The 17,469-nt window shown below is 39.3% G+C and overlaps 1 protein-coding gene across 1 annotated transcript in view; it reads left to right on the top strand.

Annotated features, from left to right (window-relative positions):
• The window catches only part of CNTN1 (contactin 1), an 80,230-nt gene that overhangs the window by 7,768 nt on the left and 54,993 nt on the right, over positions 1–17,469 (top strand). Inside the window, exons 3-4 of the mRNA XM_044678101.1 lie at positions 3,993–4,165; positions 7,784–7,879. Coding sequence (XP_044534036.1) covers positions 3,993–4,165; positions 7,784–7,879 — 269 coding nt within the window. The remainder of the gene's footprint in view (positions 1–3,992; positions 4,166–7,783; positions 7,880–17,469) is intronic.

Raw genomic sequence — 17,469 nt, 5'->3', positions numbered from 1 at the left:
TAGAGCCTAGCCAGGAGAAGCAGCGGGATGTTGAGGCCAAAGGGCACCACTTGTCAGAGAGAAGGGCCATATAGGGCTAGAAATGTACCCTTCTGCTCCCTTAGATATTTGTGTTGTCAAACCTATGGCACCAGTCCCAGAGAGGGCTGCTCCCTTCCTTCTCTCCATGCTCCCCTGAGAACATTTCTCACATCACCCACTGCTCTGCCCAACAGCCCAAGGGGAGTGCTTCCTCCCTCCCATATAGGTAAGATGTGGTGTGAGAGTTGCAGTTTGGGCACTCAGTCTCTAAAAGGTTCACCATCGCTGGACTCTAGGGGATATGACTAGATTCGAACCAACCTTTTGATCACCTTAACATTTTAGGGGTCGAGCGAACCCTCAGCGCTTTATCTAGCTCCCCACATGAAGCCCATTTATCCAAATGGGAGTGAACAGAAATCAGAGGAAGGATACATAGAAGAGTATATGCCGGACAATAGAGAATGAAGGAATTCTCCCACTGGCAGGGATTAAACTCACTTCGACCAAGAGAGACTGTCCTGGGGAATCCCCCCAAATCTCTGACGTAGCAGGATGGAGACTTCTGCTCCTCATATCTTCTCAGAGTCTGTTCCACTCGGCAATGTGAAGTGGGCTTAGCTCTCTCACTTGGGGGCTCCTGGCGTCCAGCCTGTCTGCCCTGGAAGGGGACCGGCTCAAGACAGCCCCTCTCGTCTCACACAGGCCACCACAAAGAAGAGAGGCCCAGACCTATTCGGGATAAGATAGTATCTTATCATATAAGATATAAGATAAATGATTTAAAAGAGCTTCCTATCGGGGTGGGCGATTAGACAAGCTTCTAGCTCCGTTCCTTTCTGTCTCTGTGATTCTCTTTTAGACCAAAGACAGAAAATCCTCAGCTCCTCCCACTAACCTTTCCATGGTCTCTGATGCTCAGCAATTTGCAGGCTTGCCAGAGCGGAGCTGATATCACTGTACCATTCGCTACATAATGTTGGTGTCTTTAAAAACATGGCAGATCATAGAATATTCTCTGACATGAAAATGTCCTTTCTCCATATTGCCAAAGCCCAGAAGACACATAGCTGAGACACTATTCAGGATGTCCTAGAGGTGAGCCTTGAGAGCACCCTGAGCTTCGGTAGGGAGTCTTTTTTTTAGACCTTCCATCTTAGAATCAACACTGTATATTGGTTCCAAGGCAGAAGAATGGTAAGGGCTAGGCAATGGGGATGAAGTGACTTGCCCAGGGTCACCCAGCTAGAAAGTGTCTGAGGCCAGATTAGAACCCAGGACCTCCCAAATAGGTAGTGTTTTTGAATGTGCACCATCTCCCCATCTTTTTGTCTCAGGGCAGCAACAGAAGGAGTTAAATTAAAGCCTTATTCTAAATTGTTTTAGATTTCAGTTCAGAAGAGGGCCAAGTACATCAACTGCTGCAAACTTTCCTTGGTTCTTTGAAGTAGTCTTAAATTCTGGCTTCCTCCTAATGTTTTCCTTCTGTGTATGCCTGGAATTCACATATTATTTTAGGAGCATGTGCGGAAAAACAATGATTTTTTAAATTAAGTTAAAAATAAATTAAATAGTGTTATTTATTATATATAATCTATTATCGGATAACTATAAAATTCTATTTTAAAATAAATACATTAAATAATATTATTATACAAAATAACTTTTTTATTTATAAAAACAAGATTCACTAGGTCAGAAACAGACCTTGCTCCAGCACTAGTGATCACCAGACTTGCCTCGACCGAGGATATTGTTTGTTTTGTTGCTATAGTAGAGAAGTCATGGGCAGCTAGGTGGCACAGTGGGTAGCGCATTGGCCCTAGAGTAAGAAAAGATTTCTCTTCCTGAATTCAAGTCTGGTCTCAGACACTTATTAGCTGGGTGACCCTGGGCAGGTCGCTTCGTCTTGTTTGCCTCAGTTTCCTCATCTGTAAAATGAGCAGGAGAAGAAAATGGCCAACCACTCCAGTGTCCTTACCAAGAAAACCCCAAATGGGGTCACAAAGAGTAGGATGTGACTAAAATAAGCAGACCACAACCAGGGGAACGACGGAGTTTAGAGGAGGAGGAAGGAGGGTCAGATTCTGGTTCTGTTACTACCCATTTGGCTTCAGGTAAGCTCGTTCTCTCGGAACTTCAGTTTTTCCTCACTTGTAAAATGAAAGGATGAAACTGGATGAGGGCCTCAACAGCTCCCAGTCCCAGGCGTCCCTGGAAGCTGTGTGCTACAAGGGAAAGAACTTAGAGTTAGAGGCAGGAAGAAAGTCCTGGCTCAGCTCTTCATTTGTACATCCAGATGACCTTGGACCAATCACCGAATATGTAGGGGCCACATTTTCTTCAGTTACAAAAAAGGATTCCACTAAATTAGTCCTACTCTAACTGATGACCTGCACTCCCTCTGGTGGCCAAAGGCCACATTCTGTCCCAGAGATGATCCCGGAAATTCTATCTATAGGTCTTTGGGACTAAAGGGCCCGATTGGTCAACTTCTCATCAATCAGTTCATTTTTAAGTCAGTCTTTTTTTCTTTCAGTTTTAAGCAGTTCCTATTTGAACAACCCTCTCTGAAAGGATGCATTCGCATTTAGTGCCCGTCATATTCATTTTCGTTATAGCATAAGAATGTTATATGGCATTCATGTACTAAAATTTGGTTAGTTATTCCTTAATCAAAAGGAATCCAATTATGCTTCTAGTTCTTTATGACTATAAGAATATACATATTTAATTAAATATAATAACATTTCTAATGCTGAAAGGGAAAGACTCTGGAAAGATATAATATAAAAATAAAAGTAAAATAAAATAAATATATAAAACGATATAACTATTTGGGCATATCTGAAGCCTTTCTTTTCTTTTCATTAGCTACTCTGGCCTATAAAATATTTGGGCCAAAGGATAGGAATATTTTTGGTCCCTTCTCTGCATTAATTTCCAAATTGCTTTTGGAATGATTGAACCAATGCACAGACCCATCAAGACTGTACCTTTCTTTCCACAATTCCTCCACCATTGACTGTTGTCATCTTTTGTCATTGCCAGCTTTCTGGGTGTGAGGTGGAACTTCATGGTTCTTTTGATTTTCATTTCTCTTATTCATGATTTGGAGCATTCTTCCTAATGGTTATTAATGGTTTTATAATTCTTTTTTTTTCTTTTTTTAATTTTTTTTAACCCTTAACTTCTGTGTATTAGTTCCTAGGTGGAAGAGTGGTAAGGGTGGGCCATGGGGGTCAAGTGACTTGCCCGGGGTCACCCAGCTGGGAAGTGGCTGAGGCCAGATTTGAACCTAGGACCTCCCGTCTCTAGGCCTGGCTCTGAATCCACTGAGCTACCCAGCTGCCCCCTATAATTCTTCTTTTGAAAGCTGTTCATATCCTTTGACAATTTATCTTTTGGTAAATAGCTTTGTGGTCTCATTTTACTTTTAGTTGCGTATTTATATTTACTTATGTCAATTTCATGGTATGAAAATAATCTATTTTGTCTTTTTTTACCAACTCTGCCCCTTGTTTGATTAATAATTCACCTTCTTGACATAACTATGACAAACTCTCTTCTAACTTTCATATGATCTTTAATATTGAGGTCAGATATCCATTTCAAGTTTATTGTGGTATATATGGAGCAAGCTAAGATTCTAAATCTAATGTCTGCCATGTGGTTTTCTAGTTTTCCCAGCCAATCTTGTCAAATAAGGAGTTCTTTCCTGGGTGATTTAAGTTTATCAAACACTGGGTTATTTTTTATTCTCCTCCAATCTGTCCCGTTGATTTATTTTTCTATTTTTTAAAATCAGTACTAAAGCATTTTAATGATTATTATTATAACTGAGGTCTGTGTGTACTTTTTTTCTATTCCTCGTTTCCCCCTATTATTCCCTCCTAAAAAGTAACATGAAAGTATTAACCTGTTTTTAGAGTTCCTCTCCTCTGTGTGACATTTGTCTGTTTTATGTATAGATGGAGAATGAATAACTGGGATATTGATCTGACAAATGATCGCTACAGCATGGTAGGAGGCAACCTGGTAATCAACAACCCTGACAAACTGAGAGATGCTGGGAAGTATTTCTGCTTAGTTTCAAATATCTATGGAATGGTTAGAAGCACCGAAGCAACTTTAAGTTTTGGGTGTAAGTAGATCTTACTAAGAGACAAGCATGCGCTAATTAATTAAGTCAAAACCTGAGTGAACCGTGTTTATTCCTTATTTTCCGATGGATTTCCTTTACTTCCAGAGTCATTCCTTCAGGCGGGAACACTTACTGAGACTACTGCCGTTGATCTCTGAGCTGTAGTAATGCCATTTCTCCAGATGACAGCACTGGGCCTTCTATGGCTTGTTCCTCTATCTCTTTGGAAGATTTTGCCCCATTATAAAGGCGTGCTGGAACTAGTTTGAACCAGCTCATGAGTGTCTGTAGTTCAAATTTCAGGGTGAACATATTCCCTAAGTCAGGACTTGATTTAGTATTTCCTTGATTGCCTACACTTGCTACATGTTTATAAATGCAGAGACTGTTCCCTTCATCATTTTTTCATCGCATGAATACTATTGTGCTGTAAAAAATGATGACGGGAACAGTTTCAGAGAAACTGGGAAGATTTGTCTGAACTGATCCAAAATGAAATGAGCAGAACTAGGAGAATAATTTATGTAATAACAGCCACACTGTAAAGATAAACAACTTTTAATGAATTCTGGACTGATCAACCGTGATTCTACAAGGTGGATGAGGAAATGGATTCATTTTAAGGCATTAGGTTTTGGACATGGCCAATATGGGAACTTGTTTTGTGTCATTATATATATATATATATNAAAGTGACTTTCCTAAGATCATGTTAGTGACATATCAAATTACAACCTAAATGTCCTAATCTACTTTGTACTTTCCACTCTGCCAGAAAGTTTATAACTTACAAATTGCTATAGAAATATTGGTTCATAAGTTAATAAATATAGAAACAAATGCTATTTCATTGGATTATAAAGAAATTTCATCCCAAACTAGAATATTTCCAGTTTATCTCAGCTATTATAAATTACTTCAGAGATTAGGACCAAAAGAGAGATAGAAGTCAACAGTAATGTTAAGAAAGAGATGTGGACTCAATGAATATTAATAACCAAATTAAATACTACCATTGAATTATTGAATGCAATTTGAAAGTAAAAAGGTTATTTTGCCCACAAGGTCAGTGCTTTTGGTGACTTTCCCATATATATATATATTTTTTAATTTTAAACCCTTAACTTCTGTGTATTGACTTATAGGTGGAAGAGTGGTAAGGGTAGGCAATGGGGGTCAAGTGACTTGCCCAGGGTCACACAGCTGGGAAGTGTCTGAGGCCAGATTTGAACCTAGGACCTCTCGTCTCTAGGCCTGGCTCTCACTCCACTGAGCTACCCAGCTGCCCCATTCTATATATATTTTAATAGAACTTTTATTTTTCTTTTTCTCACAATGGGTAGGGAAGGAGTTGGGAGGAAGAGATGGAGGGTTGTTGTTATTTTGCAAGAAATTAAATTTTGAAAAAGTAGCAATATGATTGGTACAGATACTTAATGTTTTCTTTTCTCTTTTCTTTCCATTCCTACAAACTTCATATGTTTATCTGTAATACTGGCACTTCAAAAACTAGGAGCCCAGGTTAGAATATTTAGGAAAGGGTCCTTGCAGGAAGCTTTAAAGGATAGGTAAGGATTTAAGTAGGTAAAAAAGCTGGAAGAATTTTAAGAGATCAGAACAATATACATAAAAACATGGAAGTCATTAAAATGTCAGTTCCATTGTTTACTACCTTTAGATCTTAGGTAAGTCCATTCCCCACTCCAGGTGGGCATCTATTTCCTCATATGTAAAAAATGAAGGAGGTTGAATGTAATGATCTTCCTTCCAACTCTACATCTACGATATGATTCTGTTGGATTTTTAGGCACAAAACTACTTAAATGTGGATGGGTTCTAAATCTGTCAGTCAAAGAAAAAGCACGTTTACAAAATAATAAATCTCTTAAAATATCAAGTAAAAGGAGTGACTGAGCTAGGATGTTGTTGTAGGGTGGAAAGAAGGGAACATTTATTTCATTTTTTTAAGGAAGAACCAATAGACGGCGTTTGGGATGATGAAAAGGGAACAGACAAAGCCGATCTCAAGGAGTCAAGTAAAGGTGGTGGTGTCAGGCAGTCAATCAATCAATCAATCAAAAGTCATTAAGAGGGGCAGCTGGGTAGCTCAGTGGATGGAGAGCCAGGCCTAGAGACAGGAGGTCCTAGGTTCAAATCCGGCCTTAGACACTTCCCAGCTGTGTGACCCTGGGCAAGTCACTTGACCCCCATTGCCTACCCTTACCAATCTTCCACCTATAAAGTCAATATACAGAAGTTAAGGGTTTAAAATTTAAAAAAAAAAAGTCATTAAGAACTTACTAAATCTCAGATATCATTCCAAAGTCTGAGGATACAAATGTGAAAAAAGAAAGATAATCCTCACTCTCTAGAAGTTTAAAATAGAATGGGGTAAAACAAAAGACCGACAAACAGGGGTGGTGGAAGGCGCGAGCCACAGGAAAAGTAAGTCAGAGAAATCTCAAAATAGTGCAGCCACATGAAGTTGAAGCTGAATTCTCTCCTCCTTAAATGGACGTTTGGAGTTTGTGGCCCCACTTTGCAGTGAGAGAGGCGAAGGAGAGTGATGAGATGTCTTACGGGACAGTGAGGAGCTTTCTGGGAAATGGAGGTTTGGAGTTCTCTTTCTCTTTAATTGGAGGAAAGACGATTAGTTGGGTTTGGATATGCCGAAGTTAAGGCAGTCTATCCAAAGTGAAATGCCAAACTAACAATTTGACTAAAATTAGATGAGAGATCAGGATGGGAAAGAGTCATTCGATAAATATTTTATATACAAAATATTTAACGGTCGATGTAACAGATTGGGGGGGGGGGGAAGGCAGAAGAAGTCAAGCCGAAGAGATCGTCAAAGTAACTGTAATATGGGGACGGCAAGGGGGCAATCAAATGGAGGTGAACGCTGGGAAGAAGAGAAAACCAGGACTGTGCGTAGTCATGGAAAGTAAGGGCTGCGCAAGTTCAAGGAGGGCATGATTAATCATATCAAATTCAAGGAGATGCCTAGAACTAGGGCTGAGAAAAATTACGGGCTTAGTAAGGCCCGCTAGCAGAAGTAGGATGTGTTTCCCCTTTATTCCTTTCCAGAACCCGGGACTCCACCTAGGAAAACTTCATTCCCAGCCCAGCCTATTCCCCCGGGGTCCCTCATGTCTCCTTCCCTGCTTCTGCAGGAGAAACTCTGCCCATAGCCGAGCCCAGACCCTTTACTGGGGTGCCAGTCCGAGACGCTGAAACGTTGGTGATTGTGAAAAGTCTCGACTTTGTCAGGAGTATTTGGGAAGCCTGTTGTTTCTGTGAATGCTTCTAGTCAAGAGAGTGCCGGCATGCTGTCGGCTCGTCGAAGGCGGCTACTGGCTTTTGTCTTTCTCTGCCCCTCCGGCCCTTAGCACAGCTCCTAGCGCATAGTAGGTGCTTCATAAAAGTGTATTGACTGACCGACGAGACCTTTGCTGCATCATGTTCCTTTTCCTCTTTTGTCTCGGAAAGGTAACGCCTCAGTGGCATCGCCAGCAAGTTCTCTTGGAGGGTTCGTGTACACTAATTCAAACTTACCAGGAGACACTGGGTCAAAGCCTAAAGCAAACGTGAACATTTCCTCTTTTCTTTTCTAACCAGATCTTGATCCTTTTCCACCAGAGGAACGAACAGAGGTCAAAGTGAAGGAGGGGATTGGCCTCGTTCTTCTCTGTGATCCTCCTTACCACTTCCCAGGTATGTCGCATCTGCGCTTTCCATGGAATCGTGTCGATAGGAAAACCAGTAACTGGGAAAAACCTTGCGCTCATTTCTTGCTAGCCCAGTGTTGCCGTGATTGCACCAACCCTCAACTCACCGATTGCAGTTTACCGTTAGGGATTTTAGTCGTCATTATTTAGCAATAGGCCAGACCACGGGTTCAGAGACTCCCTGAAGCTTCATTTCACCCAGCTGGTATTAAGCAGAACTATTACGTAGAAGCTCATTTGGGGGGATCCGAGGGAGTTTAGGGGAATCCGTCATTAGGACATTTTCACACGAGCTAGACAAGGTCCTGCATTGCCTTAGGCGGCCTCCTAACAGCCCATCCTCTCCTTGACGTTGGTTGGAATCTTCTCTTTTCTGTTGGTCGGACTTTGCTCTATTGGGAAGAGATACCTTCTTAGCTTCTAATCCCCCCAATTCAATCCCTCCTGGTCCCCCTACCAGGGAATAATGTCTCAAAACAAAGACTTTTATAAGAAACTATGAAAAAAAGCCATCCTACACATTAAAAAAAAAAAAGGTTGACCTCATATGCAGTGGATCTTCTTTGGCGTCGCCCATCTCTGCAGAGATGAACTGCTGGTTTCTTTGGTGCCAGACGTATTCATGTCATTCAGTATAGATCTGTTTGCTGCTCTTTCCATCGACGTCGCTGTAGATACTGTTTTACTTCTGTTTACTTCACTTTGCATTCAAAGACGCTCCTCCGAGTTTTTCTGTTTTGACCACTCGCCTCGCTTCCTGCCATGTGTCCCTCCCAAATACCGTGTGAACTTGGGGCGGTGGGTAGGACGTGGAGGCAGGATGCCGTGGCTTCCGACACTCAATAGCTGGGTGGTCCTGGGCGAATCGCTTAACTCTGAGTGCCTCAATTTCCTTTCCTGAAAATTGAGTTGAAGAAGTAAATGGGAAACCAGGCCAGTATTTTCCTAAGAAAACTCCAAATGAGTCACCAAACCCTGGCTTGACTAAAAAATGGCTGAACAGCAACATTATGTCTTGAAGCAGAGAGATATTTCTTTACATTCATATGCCCTGCTTTAAAAAACAAAACCAAAAACTAGTCCCCAGTCAATGGATCCATATTTTGTTCCTGGTTCTTTACTACTACTACAAAAAAAAAGATGATCTTTATTTTTTTAAACCCTCACCTTCTCCCTTGGAACCAATACTACGTATTGCTTCCAAGGCAGAAGAGCAGGAAGGGCTAGGCAATGGAGGTTAAGTGACTTGCCCAGGATCACACAGTTAGGAAATGTCTGGATCCGAACCCAGGACCTCCTGTGTCCACACCTGGCTCTCCATCCACCGAGCCACCCAGCTGCTCCCAAAACGTGATCTTTAGAATATTCTGTCCTAAGAAAAAATTTCCCAGGACCAGATGGATTCCCAGGTGAATCCTACCAAATATTTAAGAACAATGAAGTCTGGTACTATGTAAACTATTTGGAAAAATAGGTGAAGAAGTGGCCCGGCCAAATTCTTTTTATGACACAAATGTGGTGCTGATACTTCAACCAAGAAGCACAAAAACAGAGAAAGAAAATATAGACCAATTTCTCTAATGAATATTGATACAAACATTTTAATAAAATATTAGCAATGAGATTATAGCAAACTACACTGGCCAACTGGGATTCGTATCAGGAATGCAGGGCTGGCTCGAGATGAGGAGGATTATCAGCATAATTAACCATATCACTAGTGAAACCAACAGAAATCACACGATCATCATGACAGATGCAACAAAATCTTTGGACCAAATACAACATCCATTCCTATGAAAAACAGTTGAGAGCATAAGGATAAAGTTAAATTTCCATAAAATAATAAGTAAACAATCAGCAAGCATTATCCGTAATGAGGATAAACGAGAAACCTCCGCAATAAGATCAGGAATGAAACAAGGATGCCCATTGTAACTGCTTTTACCCAATCTTGTGCTTGAAATACTGGCTTCAGCAATAAGAGAAGAAAAAGAAATCGAAGGAATGAGAAGAGGCAACAGGGGAACTCTGGGCAGGCTATATGATGGTCTGCTTAAAGAATTCTAGAGAATCAACTACAAACCTAATTAAAATAGTTAATTTTAGCCTAGTTGCAGGATAGAAAGGAAATCCATAGAAATCATCAGCTGCAAGAAATAGAAGGAGACATTCAAATGAAAATAAGCATCCATGTAAAATACCTAGTGGGTCTATCTACCAAAACAAACCCAGGAACTAGAAGAACATCATTATAAAACCCTTTTCACACAAGGTCAGATCTAGATGAGCATTACTTGCTCATTGTAGGTAGGCTGAGCCATCATAATAAAAATGAAATTAAAAAAGAGTTTTTACCTAAATTAATGTACTTAATTCAACGCCATACCAAACTACCAAAAATTATTTCATATAACTAGAAAAATAATAGCAAAATTCATCTAAAAGAACTAAGAGTCAAGAATATCAAGGAAATTTATGGGAAAATGTGAAGAAAGTTAGCCTTGTCATACCAGACCTCAAATTGTACTATAAAGAAGAGTAGTCATGAGAACAATCTGCTACTGCCTCAGAAATACAGAGGTAGACCAGTGGAGCAGAGTAAGTGCTCAATGTCCAGTAGAAGATGGCCATAGTAATCTAGTGTTTGATGAACCCAAAGATGCAAGCTTTGGGGCCAAGAACTCACTATTTGACAAAGACTGCTGAATGGAAAACAATGTGGCAGAAACTAGGTATAGCTCAACATCTCACACCATATACCAAGAAAAGATGAAAATGGATGCCTGATTTAAATATAAAAGGTGACATGATTTGGACTTAACCAAAGTAGAAGAGATGGAATAGTTTACTTGTCAGGTCTATGAATAATGAAAGATTATTTATGACCAAACAAGAGATAGAAAGGATAAGATGTAAAATGGATAATTTTTTGATTCCATTAAGTAAAAAAGTTTTTGCACAAAGCCAAAGCAACCAAGATTAAAAAGAAAACAGGAAAGTGGGGCAAAGATTTTACACTGAGTGTCTTTGATAAATATATAAAGAACTCAGTCAAATTTGTAAGAATATATCATTCTGGGGGCAGCTAAGTAGCTCAGTGAATTGAGAGCCAGGCCTAGAGACGGGAGGTCCTGGGTTCAAATCTGGCCTCAGACACTTCCCAGCTGTGTGACCTTGGGCAAGTCACTTGACCCCCATTGCCCACCCTTACCACTCTTCCACCAAGGAGCCAATACACAGAAGTTAAGGGTTAAAAAAAAAGAATATATCATACCCCAGTGAATAAATGGTCAAAGTATATGAACACGCAGTTTTCAGATGAAGAAATCCAAGCTATGTATTGTCATATGAAAAAAATGTTCCAAATCACTCGATTAGAGAAATGCATATTGAAACAACTCTGAAAGTACCACCTCCTACCTATCAGATTGGCTAATATGACATAAAACGACAAACGATAAATGTTGGTGAGGATGTGGGGAAATTGAGAAACTATTTCACGGCTGATGGAGTTTTGAACCGATATAATCACCATGGAAAGCAATTTGGAACTACACCGAAAAAGCTGTAATAAAAGCATCCATACTCTTCAATCCAGCAATGCCGCCACTAGATCTGCACTCCAAAGAGATTTTTTTTAAAGATGTAAAGGACAAATTTGTACCAGCAGATGTATAGCAGCAATTTTTGTGGTGGCAAAGAATTGGAAATTGAGAGGATGCTCATCAGCTGGAGAATGGTTGAACAAGTCGTGGCATATGTGGTGATGGGATATACAATTGTGCTGTAAGAAATGATGAGCAGAATGATTTCAGCAACCTTGGAAAGACTTCATGAACTGGACAATTTGATCATTTTCTTAAAATGGCGCGCCCATATTTCCAGTACCCCTACAACAAAAGGTCTTGTCACCTTATCATCTTGCTAGTGTTCTGGGTATTGCATGAAGCTTTAGTTCACTTTTTTTTTTTTAAACCCTCAACTTCGATGTATTGTCTCATAGGTGGAAGAGTGGTCAGGGTGGGCCATGGGGGTCAAGTGAATTTAGTTCACTTTTACTTGAATTTCTCTTCTTTGTTGATGATTTGGAACATTCTGTCATAGGGTTGATGGTTTTGAATTCTTCTTTTCAGAATTATTTGTTGTGACCATGTTTTTTTTTTTTTTTGGTTGGGGCGTTGTTGATAGCTTTTATAGAAAGTCCATTTGATATGATGACTAGAGAGCTGGTTTTGAAGCCAGGAAGACCTTCTTGGATTCAACTTGCCCTCTAACACATATTGACTGTGTGACTCTGGTAAATTAACTTAATCTCTCAATGATTTATTCAGCTCTTTAAAACTAAAAATTGAGAGAAGTTGCTGCTCTGACTGGGCAGAGGAAGTTTCCTCAGGGAGAGCTCCCTCTACCCATGAAGTCCCAAGTCCAGTCCTTACCTTTGTAGAATTCGTGTGTTCTTTATTTTCTACATTTACTTTTATTCTTAATTTCGTAAACCTCCAATAAGACAGGAATCTCCGTATACAAAACAGAAAACAAAAAGATGTTAAATTCAAATGCAAATCTCTATTAGGTAGAGCTTGCATTTTCTTTTGTAATTTCAGTATCTGTCTTTCAAAACTGTTGTTGGTTTGTGTTTCCTTCTGACCTTCCTTTTGCTCTTTTGGCAACCGTGTCCCTGGAATCTTCATGATTTTAGCCTTGGGCTATGGGCCATGGGCTTCACTGTTCTGACAGGCCTCTGCCTTGTCAGACCTCTGGTGGACAAGTCTGGCTTCAGATGACTCTCAGTCCCGCTTCCTTCCTGCCTGTGCTAGGGCCTTTCCCAAATCCTCTCCCCTTGGAAGGCTCACAGAACCAAGCTCTCCTATTACCTGCAAGGAGGAGGGAAGCAGAACAGGGCTTGGAGTGTCACTGCAACCCTATGAATTCAAAATCAGGCTCTAGGCAGAAGCTTCCGAGTTTGCTTATGTTCAATACTTAAGCTCATCTCGACTGCAGGGGCAGGCCTAGTGAATGCGTGCCAAAAGTGCTGAGGCTCTAAGCAGGGGTTCTGCCCTCCTATCTGGATTTAGTCATAAATGTTCTATATAGGGCAGATAATTATGGTTTTTTAGGAGGAAGGAGAGTTGTTGAAGGATTAATGAGCTTTAAAGAAAGTGACTAATCTACCATCCTGCTGGTCATATGACCCAATAAAACTTTTTTCTTCTTATTCCTAGATCATAAATTTAGAAGGGGAAGGAATTATTTAGATTGTTTTTTCTGAGACCCTCAGTGAGTCCCTGAGAGGTTGGGAGACGTGTCCAGGGTAATAAAAATAAATAGCAGGGTCAAGATTCCAACTGAGGTCCTCTGACCACAAATTTGGTTGTTATTTTCACTATGAAGAGGATCAAGTTGAGAAAAGAATCTTGACCTGATAATAAAGAAGAAATTTATGGTGGACAAAATAAAATGTTTAAGTCACTTGGTGATCAATTTGAAAAAAATACTTTAATTTTTTTTTAATTTTGAACATAAGCATCAAAAATAAGAGAACATTTTCATACACAAAGCAAAACACAGAAAAAGAAGATCCTGAACTAAACTGTGCATCTTCATTTGACAGGAGTTGCTTTTTTAAAAGTATAGAATACATTTTACAGGTTACTTTCAAAACTGTCTTGCATCTCTATACCTCCTTCTAAACTTCTTTTTTTCTTTTTCTATGCATTAAAAATATTATTTACAATGACCATATTTTGGTATCACTAAGGCTAATCTCCAATCTGATCCGCTCTTCCATTAGACAAGAGAAAATAAATATTTTAAAAAAATATTTCTTTGTTCATTTTGAATATTTTCTCTATTTTTAAAATTTTGAGTTCCAAATTCTCTCCTTCCTTCTGACCTCCTCCCACACCCACAGAGAAGGCAAACAATATGATATCCATTATACATGTGAAATCAGGTAAAACATATTTCCACATTCAACATATCACAAAAAAGCAAGAAAAATAAAGTGAGAAAACCAGTTCAATTTGCTTATAACTCAATTTTAAACTGATTTCATCAGTTTTTTCCCTCTAGAGGTATATAATGTTTTTCATCATGAGTCCTTTGGAATTATCTTGGATTAGAATAGTTAAGTCTTTCACAATTTATCATTAATACAATATTGTTGTTAGTATGTAGTTCGTAATGATCTCCCAGTTCTGCTCCCTTCACTTTGCATCAGTTCATTTAGATCTTCTCATATTTTTAGGAAACCATCCCTACCATCATTTCTTATAGCACAATCATTTGCCATCACAATCAAGTGCCACTGCTTATTCTGCTATTCCCCAATTGATGAGCATCCTCTCAATTTCCACTTCTTAGTCACCACAAAAAGAGTTGCTATGAATATTTTCATATATATAAATTCTTTTCCTATTTGATCTCTTTGGGGTACAGATCTAATAGTGGTATTGCTACTTCAAGGGTATTCACAGTTTTATAGCCATTTGGGCATAGTTCCAAGTTGTTCACAGGAATGGTTGGACTAGTTCATAGCTCCAAAAACAGTCTCTTTAAGTGTTTGTCATATCTAGAAATATTTTTGTTCAAACAGGCCCTTTTCTTCTTTCTTTGATCTCTTTTATATCCCTCTGGGCAGAGTTTCAGATTGCTAATCTGAATGTTTGTATCAGTTCACAACTCTATCAATAGTCATTTGTCATTTCTGATGGTGTGAGGTGGTATCTCAGAGTCATTTTAATTTGCATTTTTCTAATGAACATAATTTAGTGCATTTTTTCACTTAACTATAGACAGCTTCTGTTTCTTCCCCTAAAAAATTGCCTATACGTATCCTTTTAACCAGTTGTCAAGTAGGTAATGGTTCTTGTTTTTATAAATTTGACTCAAGGGCAGAAATTATTTTCTTCAGTGAGATTTTTGTACCTCTTTTTCCACTTGACCAATTCTGCTTTTTAAGTAGTTTTTTTTCTTCAGTGAATTTTTGTATCTCCTTTTCCATTTGACTTATTTTTCTTTTTAAAGAGTTCTTTAGTGAATCTTTGTGCCTCTATTTTTTAAGATGTTATTTTTATCAGGGTGTCTTTGGTGCCTCTTTTAAAATGCTGTTAATTCTCTTTTGACAATTTTCTAGTACCACTAGTTTCTTTTTCCCAGTATTTCTTCAACCATTCATATCTTTCTTTAAGTTTTCTAGTGTCCAATTAGCATTTTTCTTTTAGGCTTTGGCTGTGTTTTCACATTGTTGTCTTCTGAGTTTGTGTTTGGTTTTCCCTGACATAGTGATAACAGTTTAAAGTTTAGTTCTTTTTGGGTTTTTTTTTATTGGTTTTTTTTTTTTTCAGGCACAGAAGTATAATATAATAGTATAATAGCCTAATAGTTGGCGGAATAGCCTGGGGGCTAATCAGATAGCCTTAGGTCTGATGGCTAATCCTGAGGGCTAATGGAATAGCCTCTCTAGAGCTGATGGAATAGCAGTTCCAGGTACCAAGTAACGGCTCCAAATGTGGCGTATCAGCTCCAGCTATAAAGTGATAGCTTGTGCTATAGATAAGAGCAGAAGCTTCCACACTCTGTGGATCAGGGCTGGCATATTTATTAGGGCCGGGGGTGCTAATCATCTCCCATTCCAGAGAAATCTTCATCTCTCCCCAAAAATCTGGAAAATGGGCAAATTAAGGTGGAGGTGTGTTTTGGAGTTTGACACATACATCATAGGGAATGAGGAGCATGCGCAGGCTTGGGGGATTCTTCTGGAATGCCAGAATCCCCAGCACACATGTCTCCCATGCCCCCATTGTCCACCTTGTCATCATTTGTCAGCGTGAGAGAGGTCTCACTGCCCTTCTGGAATGAGAACATGGGGAGAGGGAATGTGGTACCTTGAAGGACCACTGGAGGTAGTTAATTATGTCTTACATTTCCGAACTAAAATAAATATAGAACAAAATGAGTAATTAATAAAAAGATTAGGTACAAAGCTGGCAACCAGTATAGAACATTACAGAGCCAGGCTAGGTGACTGATGAACTGATCAGCAATATAGATTCTGCAATTCAATAGGTTTTGCAGTTGATGTTTAACTAGTGCTAACGATGAGAAATGCAAGATTTCAGAGTTTGAGGATCTCGTTCCTATTCCTGCTCCTCACTGCCTGCTGCCAGCCCCCATCAGAAACGTGCATAACGTAAGTTTTATATACACATATATATTTTTGTCAAATGGTGGCTTCTCTAATGGGGGAGTGGAAGAGGGAATTGACTGAAGATTTTAATATTTTAATGTTATAAACAAATTAATTTTAAAATGTTTGGCAAAACCATGAAGCTCTAAGTGAATGTGAACTATTATTTGTTAGGCATTTTTTAAAACGGTCTGACTTGGTAGAATAAAATACAAATGTTTAGGCTGCATTTAGTCCAAATGTCGACCACATGTACTTTGTAGACATAAAAATTAAACAGATATTTGAGGAAATGCCTTGAGCAATCCACTGAATATCAGTATCAACAAGAATGTAAAACGAGGAGTCCTCTATTCACACAGTAGTATTCACCAGTGTCCAAATAAAAGAGTCCATGAAAAAGTCCAAATAGAAATAAGATTTCTCTGTGGATATCCACCTGTCAAATTGTCCCTATTCACACATTACATCATACTAAATGAATCAAACACTCAGAGCCTACAAAGTCTCCTCAGTAAAATTCACATATTAATGGCAAAGACAATGTTCTTACTGTCCAAAGCAGAGAAGCTAAGTCTGCTGGGGGCAGCTGTGTAGCACGGTGGATTGAGAGCCAGCTAGAGATGAGAGGTCCCAGGTTCAAATCTGACCTCAGACACTTCCTAGCTATGTGACCCTGGACAAGTCACTTAACCCTCATTGCCCAGCCTAGCCCATACCACTCTTCTGTCTTAGAAGCAATACATAGTACTGATTCTAAGGTGGAAGGAAAGGTTCGTTTGTTTGTTTTTTTAATGAATGTTGCTCTGACTATTACCACTTGAACAGATAGCCAATCAAGTTAGTCCATCAGTATCTTTAAGTTGGACGGACAATTCAGGTGGGCGATGAATTGGGCCCAAAACCGAGCTTTAGGAGGAGATTGTACTGAGTCACACTTGAAAAATTGCTCATTGTTTTGAATGACCCCATCCATTTTATTCCTGCAAAATTCCATCTCTTGAATGCTCCAGTGACGTTGTATGGCCCTGAATTATTGAAAACCACAATATCCCAAGAAATAGTATTACAAATAACTCAAAAGACATTTAAAAGATGCATGATAGATATAGACTACAGTACACCAACAATCATGACCTGTGGTATAAAAGATATTATGGAGTAAGTAGGGGAATCGGGATATAGCAGGGAAAGCACTGAACTTGGAGTCAGAAAGTTTGGGTTAGAATCTTAGTTCAAGTACTTAATACTTTCCTAGCATATGTCTTAACCTTTTTTTGCCTCAGTATTTTTTGCTGATTTTCTTTGTTGGTTATATTAAAATTCCCAGTCATCTTTCTCCTTTCTTCCTCTGTCTGTGCTAGGGAAGGCATCATTTTACCCCC

The sequence above is a fragment of the Gracilinanus agilis genome, chromosome 5 (assembly GCF_016433145.1).
Source record: "Gracilinanus agilis isolate LMUSP501 chromosome 5, AgileGrace, whole genome shotgun sequence".
NCBI classification, from domain to species: domain Eukaryota; kingdom Metazoa; phylum Chordata; class Mammalia; order Didelphimorphia; family Didelphidae; genus Gracilinanus; species Gracilinanus agilis.
The sequence above is the reverse complement of the archived record's forward strand: the minus strand, read 5'-3'. Positions and strand labels throughout refer to the sequence as shown.